At 36.5% G+C, this 26,517-nt stretch overlaps 1 protein-coding gene across 2 annotated transcripts in view; it reads left to right on the top strand.

Moving 5' to 3' along the window:
* The window catches only part of Tmx3 (thioredoxin related transmembrane protein 3), a 41,966-nt gene extending 28,193 nt beyond the window's left edge, over positions 1–13,773 (top strand). The window contains exons 10-16 of one of the 2 annotated variants that reach the window (XM_052155320.1): positions 69–167; positions 1,735–1,792; positions 1,962–2,015; positions 3,111–3,167; positions 5,781–5,910; positions 7,706–7,774; positions 13,637–13,773. In XM_052155320.1, coding sequence (XP_052011280.1) covers positions 69–167; positions 1,735–1,792; positions 1,962–2,015; positions 3,111–3,167; positions 5,781–5,910; positions 7,706–7,774; positions 13,637–13,687 — 518 coding nt within the window. In that variant the 3' untranslated portion in view covers positions 13,688–13,773. Of the gene's footprint in view, positions 1–68; positions 168–1,734; positions 1,793–1,961; positions 2,016–3,110; positions 3,168–5,780; positions 5,911–7,705; positions 7,775–9,159; positions 11,387–13,636 lie in introns of those variants that run through there. The other variant, XM_052155318.1, reaches the window with a different exon arrangement.
* Positions 13,774–26,517: the final 12,744 nt, after the last annotated feature.

The raw sequence follows: 26,517 nt of genomic DNA, 5'->3' as shown, positions 1-26,517 counted from the left end.
TCAGTTTGCTAGATTGAGACATTGTAACTATCTTGTACTCTGCTGTATTTCTTTCGCTTTGTTTCAAGAGTATGAAGATGGCGATCTGTCCTCATGGATCAGCAGAGAGAGGTTTCAGAACTACCTTACTATGGATGGTTTTCTTTTGTATGAACTTGGAGACACAGGTAACAAGCAGATGGCCATTCCTCCATTCCTGTTTCATTACAGAATTTTTCTTTAATTGAATATGTATTTACTGGTTCTTTTAAGGCCAGTAATTTTAATTGAATATGTATTTACTGGTTCTTTTAATTTCCTAATTAAAGTAGACTTATGTTTGCTAGTTCTGCTTTCGAAGAATTGAGGCTTATACTACCATGGATATGTACTCTGATATGATGGTCAGTGTAGTGAAAGAGAAGGCTTACTAACAACTGATGGTGATGAGGAAGACAGGGAATGAGGGAAAAACAAAAATCATGAAGGTACTAGTTAGAGTGAAGCCTTCTCATCGTCTTTAAAGGTCTACTGTTACTTGTGAGTGAGTACAGTTATATTGTTCATTGCTTAAGGTCATATGGTAGAAATTGACAAAGCAAAAAAATAAATAGAAGTATAAAAGTTACCAACGCATACAAACTTTAAGTTATAAGAAGCATCTTAGGAATGTATTATATAAACTTAGACTATGTGTCTCCTCTCAGGGTTTCATGGTCATGAAATAGAAATGCAGTTTAAAAACTAAATAAAAGCAAGAAAAATTAAGCACTGACTAGTACATGAAATATTTCAAAAAATAATCTTTATGGACTGATGTTTTCAACGAAAACTAACAGTAAGTTGAGATCATATAGTTGTATTAGAGATGTATTATGCAGACTAAGATTAGGAAAAGTATCAAAATAATGTACAGTGACACTCATTTTTTTAAGTTAGGCCTACATTTGTATTCCTGCCCTAAGTGAAATAATACTTTAGTGTGTTTACGTATATAAATTCACTTAACTATCTCCATAGATCTAAAGAACGTGATTTCCTAAGATAAACGGGAGATTCCTGAAGTTCAGTTACACAGTTGTTTCTCACCTTTGTTCTCCCAGGGCTTGGAACAGTGCTGAGAACATAACATCTTCTACCCACATCAATACCACCAGAATACCACTGTTCTGTTATTACATTATTCTACCCTCCTGAACATCATCAATAGGCATATGAATTACTGTCTTACTAATACTACAGGAATAGTACTCAATTTTATTCTATATGCCATTACTGGTGAAATTGTAACAGAAAATTGCCACACAAAAAAAATCATTTTAGTGTTATAAACTATTGGTTTTGTTGTTGTTATTGTTGGTTTTTTTTTGGGGGGGGGGTGTTTTTAGCAACAACAATTTTTAGTAAACTTTTTAAAATCAACATCTTCTTTATGGTGTACCTTTCAACAAATACTGTGTCAGTCTATGGATTACATACATTTTAATAGAGAAATTACAGAAAATGTATTATTATTTACCTACTAGAGGTAGAAGAAATTTATCATTTGCAGTTAACTAATTTACTGGTCCAGGCTGCAAGCATTGTACCATAAGATGTTGGGTTAATTTTGTATAACATATAAATGATGATTGCAGTTAATGTTTAGAAACATATTATGATACTTCACATTTACAGAAGTAATATTTTACAAGTATAATATGAGTTATGTCATATTCAATTCAAGAAAATGAAAGATATTATTCTTAATTTTAGGAAAGCTTGTGGCCATTGCAGTTATTGATGAGAAAAATACATCACTTGAGCATACCAGGTATGGTTGCTTTGCAATGGACTTAAGCTTCAAATGTCATCCAGATCAGATTTTTATAATCTCCTTAGAGTATCTTTTTTTATCTGTAGTACTTAGATAAGACAACAAATGTTGTAATTAAACTTTTTAATTGAAGAGCTGAAATATTTATATATTTGTTCTTCCATAGATTAAAGTCAATTATTCAGGAAGTTGCTAGAGATTTCAGAGACCACTTCCATAGGTATGTGCATGTGTTCTGAAAAGCTGTCTTTGTTTGAGAGGTTGTCTTTGTTTAATTTGGCATTACAGTGCAGTAAATCAAAAGATGTAAGTCGAGCATCCATAATCTTTAAAGTTTAAGTCTGACATCTGAGATGCTCTAAGGTCTAAATGCATGGACTACATGGCACTAAATAGAAAATTCCACACCTGCCTTCCCATGATAGTAGTCAGGACACAAATTCATTTTTAAAGAATTGTGTAAAATTTCCTTCAGGATATGTGTATAAAGTATATACGGGGGAAAACGTGAATTCTGTAATTAACACTTTGGTTCCTGCCCTAGGGAGCTAATCGTTTATGTGAAAATGTTCCAAACCGTGGAAATTTCAAGCACATTTGGCCCTAGGCTTTCATATAAGAGTCCATATCTCATGCTTTGAAAGGTGACTCAAGAATTGATTGACCTGGATCTTCCCATCAGCATGAGGATCCATGCATCTTTCACGTTAGAGTAGCTGCATTTATATTCAGCCCATTATTGCTTCCTGAGAGTGTTTGACATATGTTTTATGGTAGGAAGATATGGACATAAATTTGTAAATTGGAAATAATTTAAATGAACAGGTAGATGACTATAACAAAATTTCGAAAAAATTAATGAAATGGAAAATTTACTTAGGAATAAGAATTTTTGCTGTATTTCAAATGTTTGGGTTTGTTGCTGTTATCAAAAACAGCACTAGAAACTTGTAGGATTCATTATTTTCTTCATATTCCAATCTACCAAAAAGCTCATTGTGCAGTTCTACTGGTACATGGTATCTGACCTTTTTTAAGTTGTCCTATTTCACAGTAAATCAGCTTTCCTAGTATTTTACTTGTAGCACATTTCTCTGCCTTTTTAACATGTATACAGTGAGGTGAAATGCCCAGATTGTGGTTGCTGCTCTTGTACTTCCTTATCAATAGAACATAGTCTTATTAAATATCATAGATATTTCCGTGTTCATTATTATATGTTTACCAATTTCTGGTTTGTTGTGTCCCCCTTTTTTTTTAATCTAATTATTCTGCTCTTTCCCTTCTTTCTCTTTGTTGTTGCTGTGTTTCAAAGAGATTTTCAGTTTGGCCACATGGATGGAAACGACTATATAAACACTTTGCTGATGGAGTAAGTAGAGTGTTGATGGTTTTGATAGCAGTTTTTCAACTTTGATATCTCTAATTTTGAGAGATAGGAAATAACTTAATTAGCTGTAAAAACAAAACAACAAAACTACTGGTCATTTTCTGGTGCTGACATTCTCGTATTAAATGTCTTATTTTATTTTATAAAAACTGAATTTTGAATTCATTGAGATATAATTTTCTTCTTTTTCTAAGATTTTGTTTAGATTTAATTATTTTGTATATGTGCATATTTACCTGCTTACCAGGAGAGGGTATCAGGTCACTTTATAGATCCATGTGGTTGCTTAGAATTGAACTCAGGACATCTAGAAGAGTAGCCAGTTCTCTTAACTGCTGAGCCATCTCTGTAGGCGCAGAGATTTAATTTCATTCTTTAATATAGAAGATAATTTCCCACTTCAGAATTATAACTTAGTGTTCTCAAATCATTCTACAATATGTAATATTTGTAGTTTTATAATGCAAACTTTAATAATTTTAATAGATAATTATGGGCTGTTAAGGTTGTTCACTATATAGGCACTTGTTCAGAGGCCCGACAACTTGAGTTTAATTCCTATATTGAGACCCAATTCCTGAGGGTTGGCTGACTTCCACATGTAATTATTGATACTTGAAGTAATTGACACTAATATTTTCAATTTTAAAAATTCATTGATAGATTGATACAAGTATAGAATAAATTTTAGTTATTTTTACCTCCATTCCCTCCAATTTTCTCCCATTCAGAAATGTTCAACATTTCTGAAACATTTCTGCCCAATATGTCTGACCCAATTTAATTTAATTTGAGCTATTTGTATGAGTGCATTGTAGGTTATTGCCTGGAGCATTTGTAACATCACTTAAGAAAATGATAGCCTCCTGACCCAGCAGCTATTAACTGCCAGTAATCACACAGGAAGGTATAGGCTACTTTATAGCCTCCCCTCAACCCCACCCCATGCATGGTACAATGCTGACAGACTAAGTCTCATGCAGAACTTGTGTACATAACTATGAGTTCATACTTAGAACAGCTATACTATGTGCAGAAGTCAACTTTTTGCTGCACATCTCCCCATTCTCTATCTTTTTTATTTTTTCCATTTCTATCCCCCTTCCAATTGTTCCCCAAATCACAATAAAGTTTTAGTGCCAAAAAAAGTAAAAACACTCATATATTTCTTATTGCCCATTTATTGTTTATAGAAGTTGTAAGGTTGATCTTGTATAAACCTAAGAGAAAAAATATTCTGTAAATCTTATAAAAAGGATAGCCTTTTAATAGAAATAAAGTCTATGCAGTATATATGATAGGAACTTTGATAAGACCATTTTTTAAATTTTCTGCAGTAAGTAGATTTATTTTTAAAAATGTTTTGCAACATTACACAGCAGATTTGTTTCAATAACTAACTTAATCTGAGGTGAGAGTATCTAACAGTAAAAATTTAATACATACTTTAATCATTGTGAAATAGTAGAAGATCTGAGCTCAAATTATAGTCACAAGATCATAATCAGCTTAAATTAGGTTTGAATGGTATGATAAGGTTTTGGGTTTTTTGTTTGTTTGTTTTATTTTATTTCTTTTGTCTCTGACAAATACCTGAGGGAAACATTTTAAAGTAGGTAAATTTTATCTTGGCTCCAGTTTATAGGTCTCAGACAATGTTGGTGGGTTCCATTGGTTTCAGTTTAAATGAGGTAGAGTATCATGGCAGGTGGAATATGTGGCTGATACTCCTCACCTTAGGTGACTAAGAAGTAAAAGTAGAGGAAAAGGAAAGGAAGCAAGATAAACCATCAAGTGTTTGTTGCCAGTCACATCTAGCTAGGCTTAACGATTTAAGACTCCCTGCTTACAAAGATAGTATGACCAGCTGGGGACCAAGCCTTCCACACATGAGCCTGTCCAGGCCACTTCATTTTCAGGTTATAACAATAGGGCTTTCTGTGCTAGGATATGATCCTCTTTGATGAATGTTTAAATATATTTAAAAAATATGTATCCTGTCGTTGGGTAGAGTGACAGTAGACTAGAGAACTCATTAGTGTGTATTTAACATGTATATGTTTACTCAAAATATAAAAGTTATCATTCTGAAATGTTTAGCTTGAATTCTCTCATGCAGCTGTGTAGCAAGTTAGGAATTATTGGTTTCCATATTTTATAAGAAAAAATACATGTAAGAGGCTCAATTTCTGGACTAACATCTTGCAATATTAAGAGAAAGTGTCAAATTCAAACAGTATGGGTCTAGAGACTATGTTCTTGCCTATCTAGGTTTCTGAGTAGCATCCAAGGTAGGGTTAAATGTTATTAGTATTCCATATATTACTATTCAGAAATTTATACTTTGCATAGCATGAATTTTATTCTTCTATTTAACCACTGTTACGCACTGTTGATTTTTAGATTATTTTCATACAATCTTGATTAATGATAAATTTTATGCAAACTTTTAAAAGTTCCTGGAGACTACAGTGGTAAAGATATTAAAAATCTCTTCTCTAACTACAGCTTCTAAGATATAAATGAGCAGTAAGTATTTCTTATTGCTATGCTTAATAAGAGTTTTTCTTTCTTTCTTTCTTTTTTTTTTCCTAGTGAATTGACAGTCCCAACAATAGTTGTACTGAATACTTCAAACCAACAGTACTTTTTGCTAGATAGACATATTAAGGATGCCAGTGACATGGTCCAGTTTATTAACAGCATTTTGGATGGTACAGTACCAGTAAGTAATTCAGATCCATTTCAGAAGGATAAAGGGGAGGAGGCAGAGAAACTAGCAGTTCTTTACCTTTGATCCTGAAAACAAAAGGTATTCGTTGCTTCAGCCCACTGCTTTCTCTTGTCTCAATTAGCCTATTAGAAAGTTCTCGTGTGGCAGAAGCTTACCGGTGCAAATGTCCGTCAAAGTGTCATTTGAGACACCTTTGCTTATCACAGTAATAAGAAAATTATTCTTATCCTCTAGTGTTGGACTAGAGATATTAAGAGATTTGGGATTTGGGATAATAGATTTTAGAGAATTTACCTGGAACTAAATACCCTTTTGGGTCAGTTGAATTAAGGACAACTGATATAAGTTCCCAGAAATTATTTCTATTATCTAATAAAAGCTGTGAACAGTCACAGATTTTCAACTATCAAGAAATGTATTGAGAATCAGAGGTCCAGCAGAGTTGTAAAAATAATCATGTGAAAGAATTGTCATAAAGGCTATATGATTTTAATTTTCTTATTGTAGTATTTTTCTTTTTTTTATTCAATATATTTTTTATTTACATTTCAAATGATTTCCCCTTTTCTAGCTCCCCACTCCCCGAAAGTCCCATAAGCCCCCTTCTCTCCCCCTGTCCTCACACCCACCCCTTCCCACTTCCCCGTTCTGGTTTTGCCGAATACTGCTTCACTGAGTCTTTCCAGAACAAGGGGCCACTCCTCCTTTCTTCTTGTACCTCATTTGATGTGTGGATTATGTTTTGGGTATTCCAGTTTTCTAGGTTAATATCCACTTATTAGTGAGTGCATACCATGATTCACCTTTTGAGTCTGGGTTACCTCGCTTAGTATGATGTTCTCTAGCTACATCCATTTGCTTAAGAATTTCATGAATTCATTGTTTCTAATAGCTGAATAGTACTCCATTGTGTATATATACCACATTTTTTGCATCCACTCTTCTGTTGAGGGATACCTGGGTTCTTTCCAGCATCTGGCAATTATAAATAGTATTTTTCAAACTAGCTACAATTCATAGTAACACTCATAAAAACCTGCTCAGATGTGATCAGTACACATCTTAAGTGAAAAAAAATCCAGAAGGATCTTTATTGTTTCAGTGATAATTTAATTACTGTTTTCTTACATTTTTGTTTTAAGTTTTATATAAACTGCAAAGCCGACATTACATATCTATCATGGTTTAAAGTCAGTAAATTTGGGAAACTCCCTTAGTTACATAGTAAGTAGCAATATGGTATTGTGTAGAAATGGTGTTATGATTGAAAGTAATTCAGTTGTGGTAAGAGAGCTCATTTGTTTGTGATTTAGTAAACTTGATCGGACTTTTATAATAGTGATTTCATTAGTCCTATAGTTTAGCAATTCAAAGAATGGGGCAGACTTCTGAGATAGCTAGATGATATCGCCTGGAACTTTTCTCTGCTTCTCAGCACTCCCTGGTGAGCTGACTGCATGAGGATGTTCCTAAGTAGTAGGAAAGTTTCTGCTTAGATGTGGCAAAGCAACCCAGAGAAACTCAAAGGTTGCCCAAGCCTAGGGAGGGTGGGCCAGTTTCAACAAGCCACAAAGATGATGAGTAAAAGCAGAATGATTTCTTTAGAATATGTTAACGTTATAAGATAGGAATATAAGACAAAAGAGGGTGTAAATATTTAGCATGAATTTTGGGATTACGCATGTAATTTTTATAAGTCAATTTTTACTTCCAGTTACATGATTATTTAACATAAAAATGAACTACTAATATGTGCATAACATATTTTATTCTTATTAAATTGAAGGCCCAAGGAGGTGATAGTATTTTTCAGAGATTGAAAAGAATAGTATTTGATGCCAAATCTACAATTGTGGTAAGTTCTGACGGTTAATTTAGTATCTTCAATAGCTGAAAAAATTGGGGTTTTCAGTCTGCTCTCTCTTTGCATTTGCCCTCTTTCTTTTGTACTTTATTTCTTAAAATGGCTGGCTTAAATTGTAGAATTAAAATGTGTCTGTAATTCTCTAATAGTGCCTTCATTCATTTGTTAATCCCAGCTGCCTTGCTAGCTGCTCCATGCTGCTTTTCATTTGTTGAGGCCAAGGCCATCATGAAAATGTAGCTAGCCTTCTTTATTGATAAGTAAGTTTGAGTACCTGAATAAATCCATACATAGCATCCTTCTGTTGATCAGCCACATTTGTTTTCCTGTTTCCACACAAATGGATTAGCCACTTGGTATTTTGTCCACCAGCTGCCCTCATTTTCACCCAAGCCCATACTTCCTCTCAACAGTCTTCAGTATGTTCTTCATACCACTACACAGTGTCACAATAGCCATCAGTTCTGAGCACTTTCTTTCCTTTTTCCTGTGATACACATCGGAAGATCCCATCCATCTGAGTACTTTCCTTACTGGCTTTTAAATATTGTTGAAGCTTTTTAGGGTTAGGGCTAGTTGTCACAAACTATCTTGCTCCGCTTCTTACCTCTTATTCCGTGAATCAATTCAAAATTGTCTTTTTTGTTCTCTGGATTCTTCCAGAGTAATAGACCCAATACATTTTATGGTAAAACTCATTCAGTAAAATTATTTATCTGAGAACTGAGGAAATAGCACATAACATAAAATGAATTAGTAAGTTAGTGTGGCTTGACCACCAGCAACATGTCTCATGTCATGTGAAAAGAATGTGTATAGGGCTATAAATAAATGGCTCCGTTAAGAGCTGGTACCTTTTGACAGGAAATGAACCCAAGTTCATTTTCCAGCATAACTCCACCTGCAGGAGATCTGATACCTCTGGCCTCCAGACACCTACACCTACACCTACACACATGCTACACCTACACACACACACACACACACAATAGAAGCTTTAAAAAAAACATAAGAACATGTATAATGGAAAGAACCCACGAGCAATTTCCTAGAGTTCAACATACTAACAGTAATTATTATCTAAGAGGTATTTATGGGTAATTTGAAAAAAGAAGGGACCTTATTAGGTACTTAGACTTTTTGGTTAATTTTCCTATTGCCCATCACCAGTTCTGCACACATGTACACTCACATGTGCGTGTATGAGTATAGAGTTTTTATTTGGTCTTTAATGTGGTAGGAATTGCTCAGGTATTGACATTAATTCATTGAAACTGAGTTCAATAGCAGTGATGGAAATCTGTTGTGGCCTTAAATTTACATCATGTGTTTTATGTTAGAATTCCATTCAAGTGCAACTGTTTCTCTGTCCACAGTCTATCTTCAAGAGCTCTCCACTTATGGGCTGCTTTCTTTTTGGGCTGCCACTGGGTGTCATCAGTATCATGTGCTATGGAATCTATACAGCTGACACAGATGGAGGCTATATAGAAGAACGATATGAAGTGTCCAAAAGTGAAATGGAACACCAGGAACAGATAGAAGAGAGCAAAGAGCAAGGGTCCAGCAGTGATGGGTCTCTAGTGCCTACTGTGCAAGAGCCCAAAGACGTATTAGGAAAGAAGAAAGATTGAGACTTCACAGATGAAAAATATTTGATAGAATTTCAAGTTATTAAAGAGTATTTATTGACTTTAGAGGTTTAATCATTATCTATTTACAGAAGAGAACATATTCTTTGTATTTTGCTAATAACAACCGCATGAATTAAAATAATTCTTCCATAAGTAAGATGATGTTTGGAACAAAGTGATGAACAGTTTGTCCAAAACAAAGCCAGATCATTTTTTCAGTTACTTTACAGATACCCATTATGTACACACTTCTCTGTGTGCATGTTCTATGACAGAGTTAAGAAGTTCGGGTAAAATACTAAATTGACCATTAATGTGGAAGATGTGATTTTTGCAAAGCGAAATAGTACTTTCACCTTCTATATCAATTCTCCTATATTTTGGATAAAATTTATATAAAAAAAATCTTTAAAATTTAGACATTTTAAGAGGAACTGGTAACTTTTTCTGTGTATGAAATTTAAGGTTCTGAGTTTAAATCTAGTGGTTTTATATAGCATAGTGATTTTCTTTTACTAGTTGTTTTTAAGGGAGAAATGTTACTTTTTTACTTATACTCTGTTGTATATTATGAAAATGGCATATGGTCCCATGAAGTGGGGGAAGAATCTTGTAATTGATCTTTTAAAATAACCACAGTATGCAATGAGTGGTGGATTTAGCCTTTTCCTGTGCTGTTTAGTAGAGTGCACTGTCCACCACTGAAGGAAGGAGTGGCCCTCTTAGTATATCTTGATTTTTAGCCAAAGCCTCCTAGTATTTTGTTTTGTTTTTATTTTATAGCTTGACATTACTTCTAATATTTCTATTAATAATGAATGTTTTCAGAAGTAAGAAATCATGTTTTATGATATATAAACTAATAATTTAAAATTTACTCTCACACCTCTATTATGGGAGGCAATATAAGCAACATATTAAATTCAGAACAAAGGGAGAGGTCCTAGTTCCCTTCTCTAGATTCAGCTTTGCCTCAATGACAGTCACAACCTCTCATCTTTCATCAGAATACAGTCATGTCTAAGAGTGAGTATTTTGTGATAATGTTTACTACAGATCAGTTTATTAATTTTGATGCCTTCATTTTAGCTAATATCAGAATTTTTATTAGGTAATGTTTAGGTACTGTTCTTCAAGTATTTTACAGTTTGTTGAAAGGATCCGCTGAGCATTTACAAACATGGTTTAACCCTGAGGCTTCCACTTTGGCTGCCAAGAGAGCTTCTGGTTTCTGCTACAATACTAATCAATATTGCATCATATTAATGAATTAAAACATGTATATCTGTAGAGCAAGAGAAGTGCTGATCATAGTCTATGTCCAAGTGCACTTTTCATATTTAAAAGGAACCATTTTTAATATTTAATCACCGGTCCTTAACTTTATTGATAATGTTGTAAGTATGTAGTCATGGGGAATGTTCAGAAAATAAAAGAATATTATCAGATATTCTGGAGATAAGCACTGTTAAAAGTTCCTGTAACAAAGTTCTCTGTAGAATAAACTCGATAGATTCTTTGGGAAGGTTCATAGTAGTGGTTCCAATAGTCAAGCCTTATTGCAGGAGAAAAGACCTGAAGTCCGTATGGATGCCTCATTAATGACAATGTGGTAAAGAGAGAGACATGAAGAAATAGGAAGTACCACTATTACATTTTATTGTTTATCACTATCAAATGTTAAATGTATTTTGTCTTGTCAATCATTCCTTGTAAATAAGTTCTCAGTAAGGAAAAAAAAAAGAGTAAAGCACAGCTTTGCATTAATAAACATATGCACAGAGGTAATTCACTGTATTCTGCAATAGTTTTCTTTTTGAATGAGTGCTTTGGTTCTCTGTTGTGAAACAACTTTATATTGATCCTCATATTCTATTTGTACTTTTAAAATGTGCATTAGGAAAAATACATGTAAGTGGTTTGTAAGTAAATAGTTTTATTTCTTTTTGTATTAAACTTTTAATTTTTACATGTTTCTTCTTGAGGATATTTTTATTTGCATTGCCAGATTGCTCACATAAAAAAAAATTGTTCACTCATGCTTTTCAATGTGTTATCAGAGTACTGTTTGCTTATCAGGAGAACATACTTTAGAATCAAGGCAGCTCTATTCATAATCTAGGAAAAGATTGATCCTCTAATTCCTTTGGTTAGATACCAACAGTAGAATCCTTTTAGGAAATTGGGATTCTATGTTTAAGTTCTGATTTCTGACATTCAAAACCATAGCTCATTGGTGCTCAAACAACATTTAAGAGTATTTCAAAGAAGGTGCATGCCTAGCCCAACATTCTCAGCTCCCCTGTCCTGAAATCTCTGTGTTGTTTTAGCAATATTTTTGTAGTTTCTTTTGTTTGAAACTTTTTGACATTTAATAGATCTAGAGGTTTTCACGCAAAGGACATCTGAAACCTGTTTTTGAAATAATGTAAAAGATGCCAAATGAGTAAAGGTTATGGAAAGGTCTCTTGAAGAGCTGACGCAATCACATATGTGGTTTGTTTCCTCATTTGTATTGCCCATGATGATTCTAATGTTTTGACTTGGTAGGTAGCTCTAAATTTTAAGAAAAGAATAATTTCCAGCACTGGGGACACAGAGGCAGGCAGATCTCTGCAGGTTCGAGGTCAGCCAGGGCTACAGACAAACCCTTTCTTGGGGAAAAAAATATATACATTTTTTTTCAATGTTTCATGATGACATAACAGAGGGGAAAAAATTGCTCAGCTATTTTTATGTAAAAATTGTTTAAAAAAAGTGTGAGATATTAAGACTTAAATAACAGGACTGAATTTGCAATTTTATTTTTACAAATATATTTTTTGAATGTGTCTAAGTCCTGATAATAATAATAATAATAATAATAATAATAATAATAATAATAATAAATGTTCTAATTTGGGCTAAGCTATGAAGGTTTTTGAAAGTCTTTATGACTACTAACTCATTTAATTGTAACACTCTGCCTTATGACACCAATTGGAAACCTTTGTTTTTCTAAAATAATTAAAAATATCATTGCATAATTGCTCCCTTTAATATGTGCTTTTCAGAGGTTTGCCACATGATTAATCTCTAAATCAGAAACTACAACTAATATTCCACACAGTACATAGTTCATTTATAATTACAGAAACACAATTTTAGATTTTAAGCAGGCTTGGAAGTGAATTGTAGCCTAATTTCTTATTAGGCTACCCAAAACCCCAACATTATTTGGTCTAGTCTTAATTTTATAAAACCTCGTATGTTTTTTAAATATTATTTTTAAAAGGACACCTCAACCTTTCTACAAAATTTAAAGTGTGGTAGATTTGAGTTTTGTATTAATAAATTATGATCCTGGACACCATAATCTTCTGACCTCTCACTTTCTTTATTAATGAGCAGGGAATTTAAAGCAGTTGGGTGGGGGTGGAAGGCACTGTTTACATTTGATTTTTAATTATTTTAACATTAAAGCGTATACATTATGAAAACATGTTTTACACAAGTGTTAATTTTTAAATTTCTTATATCTAAGAGGTGTGTTTTCATGAGATGATGGGAACAAGAATAACAAGTGAGCCCAAAATATGAACTTACACTTGATTTGCAGGTTATGAGCAGAAACAAACTGCTCAGCTATGTGTGAGACAGGTGCCCTGTGTTGGGTGAATGGGTGGAGTACCATCTATATGAGACTCTGGTCTCACTTCATGGTTCATGTTCTTGCTCCACCCTTGTGAAGTTAGAAAAACCAGCTAACTGAAGAGCCCACTTCTGAATTACCTGTAGTTTGAGGGTAATACCACCTGTCTCTAGATATGAAGGGTAAATGAATTCATGACTGGCACACACCCACAGCTAACTGACATTTACTGTTTAAACTTAACTGACTTCTCACTTTATTTAGAATTCTATCGTTGACCTCAGGGAGAAGGGAGCAATCCATTGTCATGTGAAGTCCTGATATGTTTAAGTTTTGTGAAATTTTTGAATTCTAGCATTTTATATAGTGACAGGACATATTTTAATATTAAAATTAAGTACAAAAATTCTCTGGCCTTCATGCTTTTAAATGAAAATGATCACACACAACGTGTAACTAACCAGATATTGATTAATATATTTAAAATTGTATGTGATTTAGGCAGTTAGATGCAGATATATCACTGGGGGTAGGGTCTGAGGTTTCAAATGTTGTGGATCAGAATGTTGCTCTCAAATTCTTCTCTAGCACTATACCTGCCTGCCTGCCACCGTGCTCCTCAATGAGGATATCTCCTGAAGCTGTAAGCAAACCCCTGATTGAATGCTTTCTTTTTTAAAAGTTGACGTGGCTGTATTGTTTCATTAAAGTAATGATAACCCTAAGATAGTCTTGTTCTCTTCTGTCTGGGAGAATACTTTGGACAGGTAAGCTGGGAAAGTGGGTTGAGAACAGATTTCCAAACTGAAGTGCAGACATTTGCTGTGTGTATATAACATGATATTTGAATTGCTTTAGAAGAAAACTTGCTGACGTGATACTTTCTTGTCTTTGTGGAATAGAAGAAAAATAGTTTGCTCCAAGTGGAAGGAAATAGGTCATTTAAATTGAACTGGGAACTAATGTCAAAAGTAAGTATGTGGAGGGTGGAGACATCTCACCATTTTTCAGAGCATTGGGAGCATATATAGTTCCAGAATATCCAGGAGCAATTCCAAACATGCACATTCTATAACTGAATGAGAGGACATATGTGAGAGTCCATAGTGGACACAACCCTGAGCCATGTAAGGAGAAGGTGGGGGCGGGGGGGAGAAGGGGGAGAGCCACACCAACAGGCCAAGAGAGTAAATGTTAGATGAAAAAGATCAGGTAACCAAAATGGTTGTTATTACATAGGGCAGATGGGAGAAAGGCAGCTCAACCCCTGGGCTAGAGGACAGGATTTGCTAGCAATACTCTAGCAGATAGGGACTGTGAGGAATTCTAGGAAAACCTGAAAGCTAGGTCTGCTTTGATTTGTTAAACAGGCACCTCAGCCATTTGTCCCAGGATTTGAGACTTAACAATAGGGAAGAATGAGAAGGTTGAAATTATCTAATTATAATCTCAAAAATTATTTTAAAAAGTTGAAACAGGCTTTATAACAGTCCAATATTTTTCAGGGATTAGACATACATATTAAAGCACACCAAGAATTACACCTTTCTTCCAGGTTGTACATTTTCAGACAGGATACATACATTTCTGTTAAACATAGCCATACCAGTTTGTCTAGATTTCTGTGTTGGTAGAACTAGTATAACTACGAAAATTTTGTTTCTAGTAAGTTCCATTCCTCAATCAGATTCTTGATTGCCCTAGTCTGTGAACCCCGCCCCCAAATGGCCACTTTGGACTTTTACTGATGATCTACAAATGGTTACGTGACTTCTCATAGTTAATGCTGACTACTGTCAAGGCAGGAAGGCTTCCTCCCTATCTATTTCTGTGCTGTGACTATACTTCCTTCAAAGTTGGTCAGAGAATTCAGTTCTTACACAGGTCCTTAAACCCAACAGACCAGGGAGATTGGAGGACTGACGAGTCAGAGCTCAGCCTCAAAGGATTTGCAGGAGTGTCTTCCAGGCACAGTGTAGCAGAGGCAGGATTAGGTGTACAAAGGAAGTTTTAACTACACAACATGAGGGAAGACTACAGAAAATGCTGCTCTGAATAGAAACAAATATGCTTGAAAAAAAAAGGAATGGAATTCTTAATTACTGGGGAACATTGAAGAGTACAAACAGATTAGAGAAGTGATACATAAAGAAAATGAATTTTAAAAAGTAATACAATTAACTTTTAAAAAGATAAATAAATTGAAAAGCACATAGGCATACTGAATTTGAATAAAGGCAAGCCATTCCCTGGTAGAGGTAAGGCCTCACTCCTAAATGCAAGGTTAGCTGCTGAAATCTGTAACTTGACACACAGCTGCAGCCAGTAGCCTGAGTCTCAAGTTTCCTACCTGACCTAACTGTACCAGAGAGGATTGCACATGGGACAGTCCCTTAATTGGAAATTCAATATTTACTGGCTCAGGCTAACCTCAAATTGTACACATACCAACCTAGTCTTTTCATTCAAATGTATGGATTAATACATGCTGGCAAATTATAAAATCACTTGCCTGAACCAGGTCCTTAAAATAGTGACCCCTGAAGCCTTAAACTTTAGTCTGTGATCTAACTATTGTCTTCCCTGTTTTACTCTGCAGTGTACCCAGTAAACTGTTCCTCCTGTTCTGGTCTGAAGGCAGAAACAGGCTCCACATGGAAGTCTTTTTTCTGTTACACAATGGACAGCTCACTACATGACTCAAATGGGGAATTTTAGAACTCTGTTTTAGTACAGCCCTTTAAAGAATTTTGGAAGTTTAATCTGGAGGAAAGCAAGGCCCTGGGAGCAGCAGACTGGGATCAAGGTGACCCAAGTAAACAAAGCTTAACTCAGAAAGATTTTTCTAAAAGGCAGAAGATACAACTATCCTAAAATTAATGTGCCTTCCCAGTGAGAAATCACTACCATACAATTAAAAGATTAATTAAGAGAAATCTCTTTAATGAAAGTATTCATTCAGCTCTGTCTAACAAAGAAGAGCCAGCTGAGAATAGATACTACATTCTACCTATGCTGTCACCCTTAAGACTTTTAGGTTCAGGTCCAGGTTGTGAACAATTTAAATATGAACTAGAGACTGTAAGTCTAGCCATATAGACATTTGCACAGCAAAGATGTTTTCAGAATTATTACTTTTTTCTTCTAAATTCTTTGTTTACATTCCAAATGCTTTCTCCTTTCTCAGTTCCTCCCTCCCCATATGTCCCTTAAGCACTCTTCTCTCCACCCATTCTCTAATCACCTCCCTCCTTTATCTCTGTCCTGATACTCCCCTACAATACTGGATCAAGCCTTACCAGGATCAGGGCCCTCTCCTTACTTGTTCATGGGAGTCATTTGATATGCTAATTGTGTCTTGGGTAGTCAGAGCTCCTGGGCTAATTAATATCCACTTATCAGTAATTGCATTCCATGTGTATTCTTTTGTGATTGGGTTTCCTCACGATGACATTTTCCAGTTCCAACCATTTGCCTAAAATTTTCATAAATTCATTGTTTTGAATGGCTGAGTAGTATGCCATTGTGTAAATATACCACATTTTCTGTATCCATTCCTCAATTGAGGGACATCTGGGCTCTTTCCAGCTTCTGGACCATTATAAATAAGGCTGCTATGAACACAGTGGAGCATGTGTCCTTATTGCATGCCTGGGAATCCCCTGGGTATATGCCCAGGAGAGCTATAGCAGGGTCCCCTGGAATTGTCATATCCAGTTTTCTGAGGAATAGCCAGACTGATTTCCAAAGTGGTTGTACCATCTTGCAATCCCACCTGCAATGGAGGAGTGTTCTCTTTCTTCACATCCTCGCCAACACCTGCTGTCTGCTGAGTTTTTAACCTTAGCCATTTTGACTGGTGTGAGGTGAAATCTCAGGGTTGTTTTGATTTCCATTTCCCTAATGACTAATGATGTTGAGCATTTCTTAAGGTGCTTCTCGGCCATCCGAATTTCTTCAGGTGAAAATTCTTTGTTTAGATCTGTACCCCATTTTTAATAGGGTTATTTGCTGCCTTGGGGTCTAACTTCTTGATTTCTTTGTATTTATTGGATATTAGCCCTCTATCTGATGTAAGGTTGGTGAAGATCTTTTCCCAATTTGTTGGTTGTCGTTTTGTCCTATGCCTTACCGAAAATTTGTAATTTTATGAGGTCTCATTTGTCAATTCTTGATCTTAGAGCATAAGCTATAGGTGTTCTGTTCAGGAACTTTTCCCCTGTGCCCTTTTCCTCAAGAGTTTTCCCCAGTTTCTTTTCTAATAGTTTCAGTGTGTCTGGTTTTATGTGGAGGTCCTTGATCTACTTGGAGTTGAGCTTAGTACAAGGAGATAAGGATGGATCAATTCACATTCTTCTGCATGCTGACCTCTAATTGAACCAGCACCATTTGTTGAAAAGGCTTTCTTTTTTTCACTGGATGTTTTCCGCTCCTTTGTCGAAGATCAAGTGACCATAGCTGTGTGGGTTCATTTCTGGGTCTTCAATTCCTATTCCATTGGTCCACTTGCCTGTCACTGTGCCAATACCATGCAGTTTTTAATACTATTGCTCTGTAGTATTGCTTGAGGTCTGGGATACTGATTCCCCCAGAAGTTCTTTTACTGTTGAGAATAGTTTTAGCTATCCTGGGTTTTTTGTTATTCCAGATGAATTTGAGAATTGCTTTTTCCAACTCTATGAAGAACTGAGTTGGGATTGCTTTGAATCTGTAGATTGCCTTTGGCAAGATGGCCATTTTAACTGTATTAATCCTGCCAATCCACGAGCATGGAAGATTTTTCCATTTTCTGAGGTCTTCCATTTCCTTCTTCAGAGACCTGACGTTCTTCTCATGCAGATCTTTTATTTGTTGGGATAGAGTCACACCAAGACACTTTATATTGTTTATGGCTATTGTGAAGGGTGTCATTTCCCTAATTTCTTTCTCAGTCTGCTTATCCTTTGAGTATAGAAAGGCTACTGATTTGCTTGAATTGATTTTATAACAAGCCACTTTGCTGAAGTTGTTTATCAGCTGTAGGAGTTCTCTGGTGGAGTTTTTTGGGTCACTTAAGTGTACTATCATATCATCTGCAAATAGTGATAATTTGACTTGGTCCTTTCCAATTTGTATCCCTTTGACCTCCTTATGTTGTCTAATTGCTCTAGCTAGAACTTCAAGTACTATATTGAAAAGATATGGAAAGAGAGGGCAGCATTGTTTAGTCCCTGATTTTAGTGGGATTGCTTCAAATTTCTCTCCATTTAGTTTGAAGTTGGCTACCTGTTTGCTGTATATTGCTTTAACTATGTTTAGGTATGGGCCTTGAATTCCTGTTCTTTCCAAGACTTTTAGCATGAAAGGAGGCTGAATTTTGTCAAATGCTTTTTCAGGATCTAATGAAATGATCATGTGGTTTTTTTCTTTGAGTTTGTTTATGTAGTGGATTGCATTAATTTCCTTATATTGAGCAATCCCTGCATCCCTGTGGTGAAGCCTACTTGATCATGGTGGATGATTGTTTTGATGTGTCTTGTATTCGGTTGGCAAGAATTTTATTTAGTATTTTTGCATCGATATTCATAAGGGAAATTGGGCTGAAGTTCTCTTTCTTTGTTTGATCTTTGTGTGGTTTTGGTATCAGTGTAATTGTGGCTTTGTAGAAGGAGTTGGGTAGTGTTCCTTCTGTTTCTATTTTGTGGAATAGTTTGAACAGTATTGGTTTTAGGTCTTCTTTGAAGGTCTGATAGAATTCTGCACTGAAGCCATCTGGTCCCTTGATTTTTTTGGTTGGAAGAATTTGTGTGACCCCTTTTATTTCTTTTGGGGTTATGGGACTGTTTAGATGATCTATTTGATCCTGATTTAATTTTCGTGTTCAGTATCTGTCTAGGAAACAGTCCATTTCCTCCAGATTCTCCAGTCATGTTGAGTATAGGCTTTTATAGTAGGATTTGATGATTTTTTGAATTTCCTCAGTTTCTGTTGTTATATCTCCCTTTTCCTTTCTAAATATGTTAATCTGTATACTGTCTCTGTGCCCTTTGGTCAGTCTGGCAAAGGGTTTATCTATCTTGTTGATTTTCTCAAAGAACCAGCTCCTGGTTTTGTTGATTCTTTGTATGGTTCTGTTTGTTTCTACTTGATTGGTTTCAGCCCTGAGTTTGATGATTTCCTGTCTTCTTCTCTTCTGGGTGAATTAGCCTCTTTTTGTTCCAGGGCTTTCAGGTGTGCCATTAAGCTTCTAGTGTATGCTGTCTCCATTTTCTTTTTGGAGGCACTCAGGGCTATGAGTTTTCCTCTTAGCACTGCTTTCATTGTGTCCCATAGTTTTGGGTATGTTGTGTCTTCATTTTCATTAAATTCTAAAAAGTCTTTGATTTCTTTCTTTCTTTCTTCCTTGACCAAGGTATCATTGAGTATTGTTCAGTTTCCGTGTGTATGTGGGCTTTCTATTGCTTTTGTTGCTATTGAAGACCACTTTTACTCCATAGTGATCTGATAGGCAAAGGATTAGTTCGATCTTCTTATATTTGTTGAGGTCTGTCTTGTGACCAATTATATGATAGATTCTGGAGAAGGTACCATGAGGTGCTGATAAAAAGGTATATTCTTTTGCTTTAGGATGAAATGTTCGCTATATATCTGTTAAATCTAATTGGTCCAAAGCTTCAATTAGTTTCACTGTGTCCCTGTTTAATTTCTGTTTTCCTGATCAGTCCATTGAGGAAAGTGCAGTGTTGAAGTCACCCACAATTATTGTGTTAGGTGCAGTGTGTGCTTTGAGCTTTAGTAAAGTTTCTTTTATGAATGAGGGTGCACTTGCATATGGAGCATAGATGTTCAGGATTGAAAATTCTTCTTGGTGTATTTTTCCTTTGACCAGCAAGAAGTGTCTCTCGGTGTCTCTTTTGATGACTTTGGGTTGAAACTCAATTTTATCTGATATTAGAGTGGCTACTCAGGCTTGTTTCCTGAGACCATTTACTTGTAAAAATGTCTTCCAACCTTTTACTCTAAGGTAGTGCTTGTCTTTGACACTGAGGTGTGTTTCCTGTATGCAACAAAATGTAAGGTCCTGTTTACGAATCCAGTGTGTGTATTTTTACTGGGGAATTGAGTCCATTGATGTTAAGAGATATTAAGGAATAGTGATTATTACTTCCTGTCATTTTTGATGTTATTTTTCATATTTGATTGGTTATCTTCTTTTGGGTTTGATGAAAGAAGGTTATATTTGCTTTTTCCACGGTGAAGTTTTCCTCCTTGTATTGGTGTTTTCCCCCTGTTATTCTCTGTAGGGCTGTGTTTGTGGAAAAATTTGGTTTTGTCGTGGAATATCTTGGTTTCTCCGTCTATGGTAATTGAGAGTTTTGCTGGGAATAGTAGTTTTGGCTGGCATTTGTGTTCTCTTAAGAGTCACCTTGAGATCTGCCCAGGATCTTGTAGCTTTCATAGTCTCTGGTGAGAAGTCTGGTGTGATTCTGATAGGGCTTCCTTTATATATTACTTGGCCTTTTTCTCTTACTGCCTTTAATATTCTTTCTTTGTTTAGCATATTTGGCGTTTTGATTATTATGTGATGGGAGGTATTTCTGTTCTGGTCCAGTCTGTTTGGAGTTCTGTAGACTTCTTGTATATTCATGGGCATCTCTCTCTTTAGGTTAGGGAAGTTTTCTTCCATAATTTTATCGAAGATATTTGCTGGCCCTTTCAGTTGTAAATCTTCACTCTCATCTATATCTTGGGTTTTGTCTTCTTATTGTGTCCTGGATTTCCTGGACATTTTGGGTTACAAGATTTTTGCATTTTCCATTTTCTTTGACTGTTGAGTCCATGGTTTCTATGTTATCTTTGGCATCTGAGATTCTTTCTTCTCTCTCTTGTATTCTGTTGTTGATATTTACATCTATGGCCCCTGATTTCTTCCCAAGGTTTTCTATCTCCAAAGTTTTTTCCCTTTGTAATTTCTTAGTTGTTTCTACTTCTGTTTTTAGATCCTGCATGGTTTTGCTCAGTTCCTTCACTTCCTTGTTTGTGTTTTCATATAATTTTTTAAGAGATTTTTGTGTTTCCTCTTTCATGATTTCTGCCCCTTGACCCAAGTTCTCCTGTATTTCTTTAAGTGATTTTTGCATTTCCTCCTTATTGGTTTCTATCTTTTGACCCATATATTCCTGAATTTCTTTAAATGACTTTTGTGTTTCTTTTCTAATTGCTTTTAACTTTTGATGCATTTTCTCCTGTATTTCTTTAAGAGACGTATTTATGTCCTTCTTGTGTTCCTCTAACAGCATTATGACCATTGATTTTAAATCCAAATCGTGTTTTTCTGGTTTGTTGGGGTATCCAGGACTTGCTGTTTTTGTAGAATTGGGTTCAGATGCTACCATATTGCCTTGATTTCTGTTAGTAATGTTCCTACCTTTGCCTTTTGTCATCTTGTTATCTCTGGCATTAGTTGGTCCTGTTGTCACTGGCTGGTGTTTGAACCTCCTACGAGCCCATAAGGCTATTTCCGCACCACTGGATGACTGGGTTTCCCCTGGCACAGATTATTGATGTGCTGCCCTCCTCTTGGGTGCCATTGGAGCCTTGGTGTTTCCTGCCCCAAGCAACTTTATACTCGTGTTGTCTCTGTTAACCTGGTGCTACCCATCTGCTCTGTCAGGGAGTGAAGATGGTGGGATATGCCCTGGTCCTGTATGCAGGGAGCAGCCTGGCAGTTTAAGTCCCCAGGTATCTTGAACTCGGGATATCACAGTACCTGGAGTTGCTTGTCCCGTCTGACCGGGAGGTAAGATTGTGGTGGGGAGCCTACATTTTCAGTAAATTCTAAAGTCTTTAATTTCTTTGTTTCTTCCTTGACCAAGCTATCATTGAGAAGAGCCTTGTTCAAAGTTCATTTGTATGTGTGTTTTCCATTGCTTTTGAGCTTAAGACCAGCCTTAGGCCATGGTGATTTGATAAGATACAGGGAATAATTTCAGTATTTCTGTATCTGTTGAGGCCCATTTTATGACCAATTATATGGTCAGTTTTGGAGAAGGTACCATGAGGTGCTGAGAAGAAGGTATATTCTTTTGCTTTAGGGTGGAATGTTGTATAAATATCTGGTAGATCCATTTGGTCCATAACTTCAGTTAATTTCACTGAATCTCTGTTTAGTTTCTGATTCCATGATTTGTCCATTTTTGAAAGTAGGGTATTGAAGTCTCCCACTAGTATAGCATGGGGTGGAATGTGTGCTTTGAGCTTTAGTAAAGATTCTTTTATGAATGTGGGTACCCTTGAATTCAGAGCATAGATGTTCAGAATTGAGAGTTCATCTTGGTAGTCTTATCCTTTAGCCAGTATGAAGTGTCCCTTCTTATATTTTTTGACAACTTTTGGTTGAAAGTCATTTTATCTGATATAAGAATGGCCACTCCTGCTTATTTCTTGAGACTGTTTTCTTGGAAAATTGTTTTCCAACCTTTGACTCTTAAATAGTGACTGACTTTGTCACTGAGGTGGGTTTCTTATATGCAGCAAAACATTGGGTCTTGTTTAAGTATCCAGTTTGTTAGTCTGTCTTTTTATAGGGGAATTGAGACCATTGATATTAAGAGATATTAAAGATTTAAGTGAGTGTTGCTTACTGTTATCTTCTTAGTTAAAGGCGAAATTCTGTTTGTGTAGCTATCTTCTGTTGGGTTTGTTGAAAGATGACCTTATTGATTTTTCTACTGTGTGGTTTGCTGCCTTGTGTTGATATTTTCTACCCATTATCCTTTGCAGACCTGGATTTGTGGAAACATACTGTGTAAATTTGCTTTTGTCATGGAATGCCTTGGTTTCTCCGCCTACAGTAATTGAAAGTTTTGCTGGGTATAGTAGTCTGGGCTAATATTTATGTTCTCTTAGGGTCTGTGACATCTGCCCAGGCTCTTCTTGTTTTCATAGTCTCTGGTGGGAAGCCTGTTGTAATTCTGATAGGTCTGCCTTTATATGTTACTTGGTCTTTTTCTCTCACTGCTTTTAATGTTCTTCCTTTGTTTAGTGCATTTGGTGTTTTGATTATTATGTGACAGGAGGAATTTCTGCTCTGGTCCAATCTATTTGGAGTTCTATGGGCTTCTTGTTATGTTCATGGCCATCTTTTTCTTTAGGTTTCGGAAGTTTTCTTCTATAATTTTGTTGAAGATATTTACTAGGCCTTTAAGATGTAAATCTTCGCTTTCTTCTATACTTATAATCCTTAGGTTTGGTCTTCTCATTGTGTCCTGGATTTCCTGGGTTACAAGCTTTTGCATTTTGCATTTTCTTTGACTGTTGACTCAATGTTAGCTATGTTATCTTCAGCATCTGAGATTCTTTCTTCTATCACTTGTATTCTGTTGTGTATGCTTGCATCTATGACTCCTGAATTCTTTCCAAGGTTTTCTATCTTCAGAGATGCAATTTCTTTATCGATTCTACTTCCAGTTTTAGATCCTGGATAGTTTTGTTCAGTTCCTCCACTTTTTATTTGTTTTTTCCTGAAATTCTTTAAGGAATTTTTGTGTTTCCTCTTTAAGTTCTTCTACCTGTTTACCCATGTTCTCCTGTGTTTCTTTTAGGGATTTTTGTGATTCCTCTTTAAGGGCTTCTGCATGTTGACCCATGTTCTCCCATAATTTCCTGTGGGATTTTTGTATTGCCTCTTTAAGGGCTTCTATGTTTTGATCCATATTCTCTTGTAGTTCTTTAAGGGATTTTTGTGCTTCTCCCTGTTGACCCATGTTCTCCTCTATTTCTTTAAGGGAGTTATGATCCATATTCTATGTTTTGATCCATATTCTCTTGTAGTTCTTTAAGGGATTTTTGTGCTTCTCCCTGTTGACCCATGTTCTCCTCTATTTCTTTAAGGGAGTTATGTCCTTCTTGATGTCCTCCATAAGCAATATGAGGTGTGATTTTAAAACTAGTTCTTGCTTTTCTGATGTGATGGAGTATGCAGGATTTGCTGTTGTGGGAGAACTGGGTTCTGATGGTCCCGTGTTGCCTTGGTTTCTGTTGATAATGATCGTGCATTTGTCTTTGGCCATTTTGTTATCTCTGGGGTTAGCTGGTCTTGCTGTCTCTATCTTCTCTGTCCTGCAGGCCTGTGTTTCTCTACTCCTGGAATTCTCTTTCTCTTCAATGCCCTGTAAACAGCTGCTTCTCCAGGAAGTATCAGGTGATAGGGTCTCCCCTCTGGCAGACTTGGCAAGAGTCGAATGCCCTGCAGACTGCTAGTTCTCAAATGATCTGCTGCTAATGGTTCCCGAATGTCCGGTTAATGCTGGTTCTCAGATGCCCCACTTCTGCTTGTTTTAATGCTCTGCTGCTGCCAGTTCTCAAATGAACTGCTGCTGCCAGTTCTCAAATGCCCTGAATCTGTCAGTTCTCTAGAGAGTATCAGGAAGTAGGGCCCTCTCTGTGCCAGATGTGGCACAGGTCTACCACATCTGATGGAAAGGGGAAGTGATGGGGGAAGAGGGAGGGGTAGAAAGGGCAGAAGGGGAGTGGTGATCTGGAGCTTGCTGGGTAGTGAGTCCCAGAGCAGAGCAGCTCCAGGTGTCTAGGGGTGGGTGGTGATTCTTACTGAATGCCCTGCTCCTGTCAGTTTGCTAGAGAGTATAAAGAAGGAAGGCCCACTCTGTGCCAGATGTAGCGCAGGTCTAAAATTTAACTTTGCAATACATAGCAACAGACCAAACCTCAACAGAGTTGTAGAAGGAACTATGTCACTCTCTATATGTGGGGACCTCCAGGAAAGCCTTGCTTGTTCAGGCCAGCACTCAATGCAACAGTGTTATCTGTTTTGTTTTGTTTTGTTTTGTTTTGTTTTGTTTTCAAATGGTTGTCACCAGTTGTCAACTTGCCCATGTGGCAGAACTATGCTTTTTTAAGAAGAAAACTGAACTTTTATGGCACACAGACCATAATGTTGATTGTGATCCTGTAATACCCTACCTAGCAGCTTGTTAGAGGCCTGCTCTTTAATATGGGGATGTGCCTAGCGGCTGGTTGTAAATCTGGGTTGTTTCCTTTATTATGGTTTAGAACCACATTTCTGGACATTCCTTGTGAACAAGCATATCCTAACATTCTAATCTTTAACAGGCCTTGTACTGGCTAGTTTTGTGTGTCAACTTGACACAGGCTGGAGTTATCACAGAGAAAGGAGCTTCAGTTGGGGAAGTGCCTCCATGAGATCCAGCTGTGGGGCATTTTCTCAATTAGTGATCAAGTAGTAAGGGCCGCTTGTGGGTGGTTCCACCTTTGGGCTGGTGCTCTTGGATTCTATAAGAGAGCAGGCTGAGCAAGCCAGGGGAAGCAAGCCAGTAAGAAACATCCCTCCATGGCCTCTGCATCAGCTCCTGCTTCCTGACTGCTTGAGTTCCAGTCCTGACTTCCTTTAGTGATGAACTGCAACGTGGAAGTGTAAGCTCAATAAACCCTTTCCTCCCCAACGTGTTTCTTGGTCATGATGTTTGTGCAGGAATAGAAACCCTGACTAAGATAGGCCTGGTTATCATTCTATTTGTCTGTGGGGTGTTTTATAGGCATTCATCCTTCAGCTAAATTATACTTAGTGTGATTCACTGTACTATATCCTAACCATTATAAATCCTTTATATCATCATTTCTACTTTTTGACATCCCTTTTTGATACTGGGTTACTACTCAACACATTTGAAAACTTTTATAACTTCTACAAGATTTACTGGAATTGGATTGTACTTTTTATAACTTCTACAAGATTTACTGGAATTGAATTGTAATGTTAAGTGCTAAAAACAGAACTTGTAGAAACTATGGCTCTCCAAGCTTGGCTTTATGCCAAGATGTTTCTATAAACAAGCCATTCTTCCAAATGTTCTGCACAGATGATTATCACCTCAAATAATCCAAATTATTCAGTGGCTTCCACTGGGTCCAGCAAGTGGCTAGGACCATAAGGAACTGCACAAGGCATCTGACCACCAGTTACCACCCAGCCCCAGGGAAAAACCCACATCAGCTTCCTCTACTCAGCCCCCTGCGCTCACCATGTCACAAGTTTGGAGCTTGTCTGAGCTTGCATCACAGTACTCAACAGCATGGCTAACCGCACAATGCACAGAACCATTCAAGTCTGCCCAGGAATGAATCCACTTCATGGCACCAGGAAGAACATGGCACCTCTTTTGACTGGCAGGTCTGTCTCAACTCTCTAATTGGCCAGTGAGTCTTAAGTGACATTAGCTCCTCCCTTGTGGTAAGTGTGTGCAGAAGAAAAACAGTGTAGAGGTTCTCAGCCTAGGCTTCCAGTCCAGAGCCAGACCTTTTCCAGAACTGCAGAAATTTCAGTAGCACTTGTGCCTGGCCTTCAATAGTCTACCCATTTATCTTCCCACTCAGCCCAGGAGGACGCATCAATCCAGCTCCCTCTGCTCAGCTGCCTTCTCTTCCCCTTTATGGGTGGTGGGTCCTGACTT

The sequence above is a fragment of the Apodemus sylvaticus genome, chromosome 13, assembly GCF_947179515.1.
Source record: "Apodemus sylvaticus chromosome 13, mApoSyl1.1, whole genome shotgun sequence".
NCBI classification, from domain to species: Eukaryota; Metazoa; Chordata; class Mammalia; order Rodentia; family Muridae; genus Apodemus; species Apodemus sylvaticus.
The sequence above is the reverse complement of the archived record's forward strand: the minus strand, read 5'-3'. Positions and strand labels throughout refer to the sequence as shown.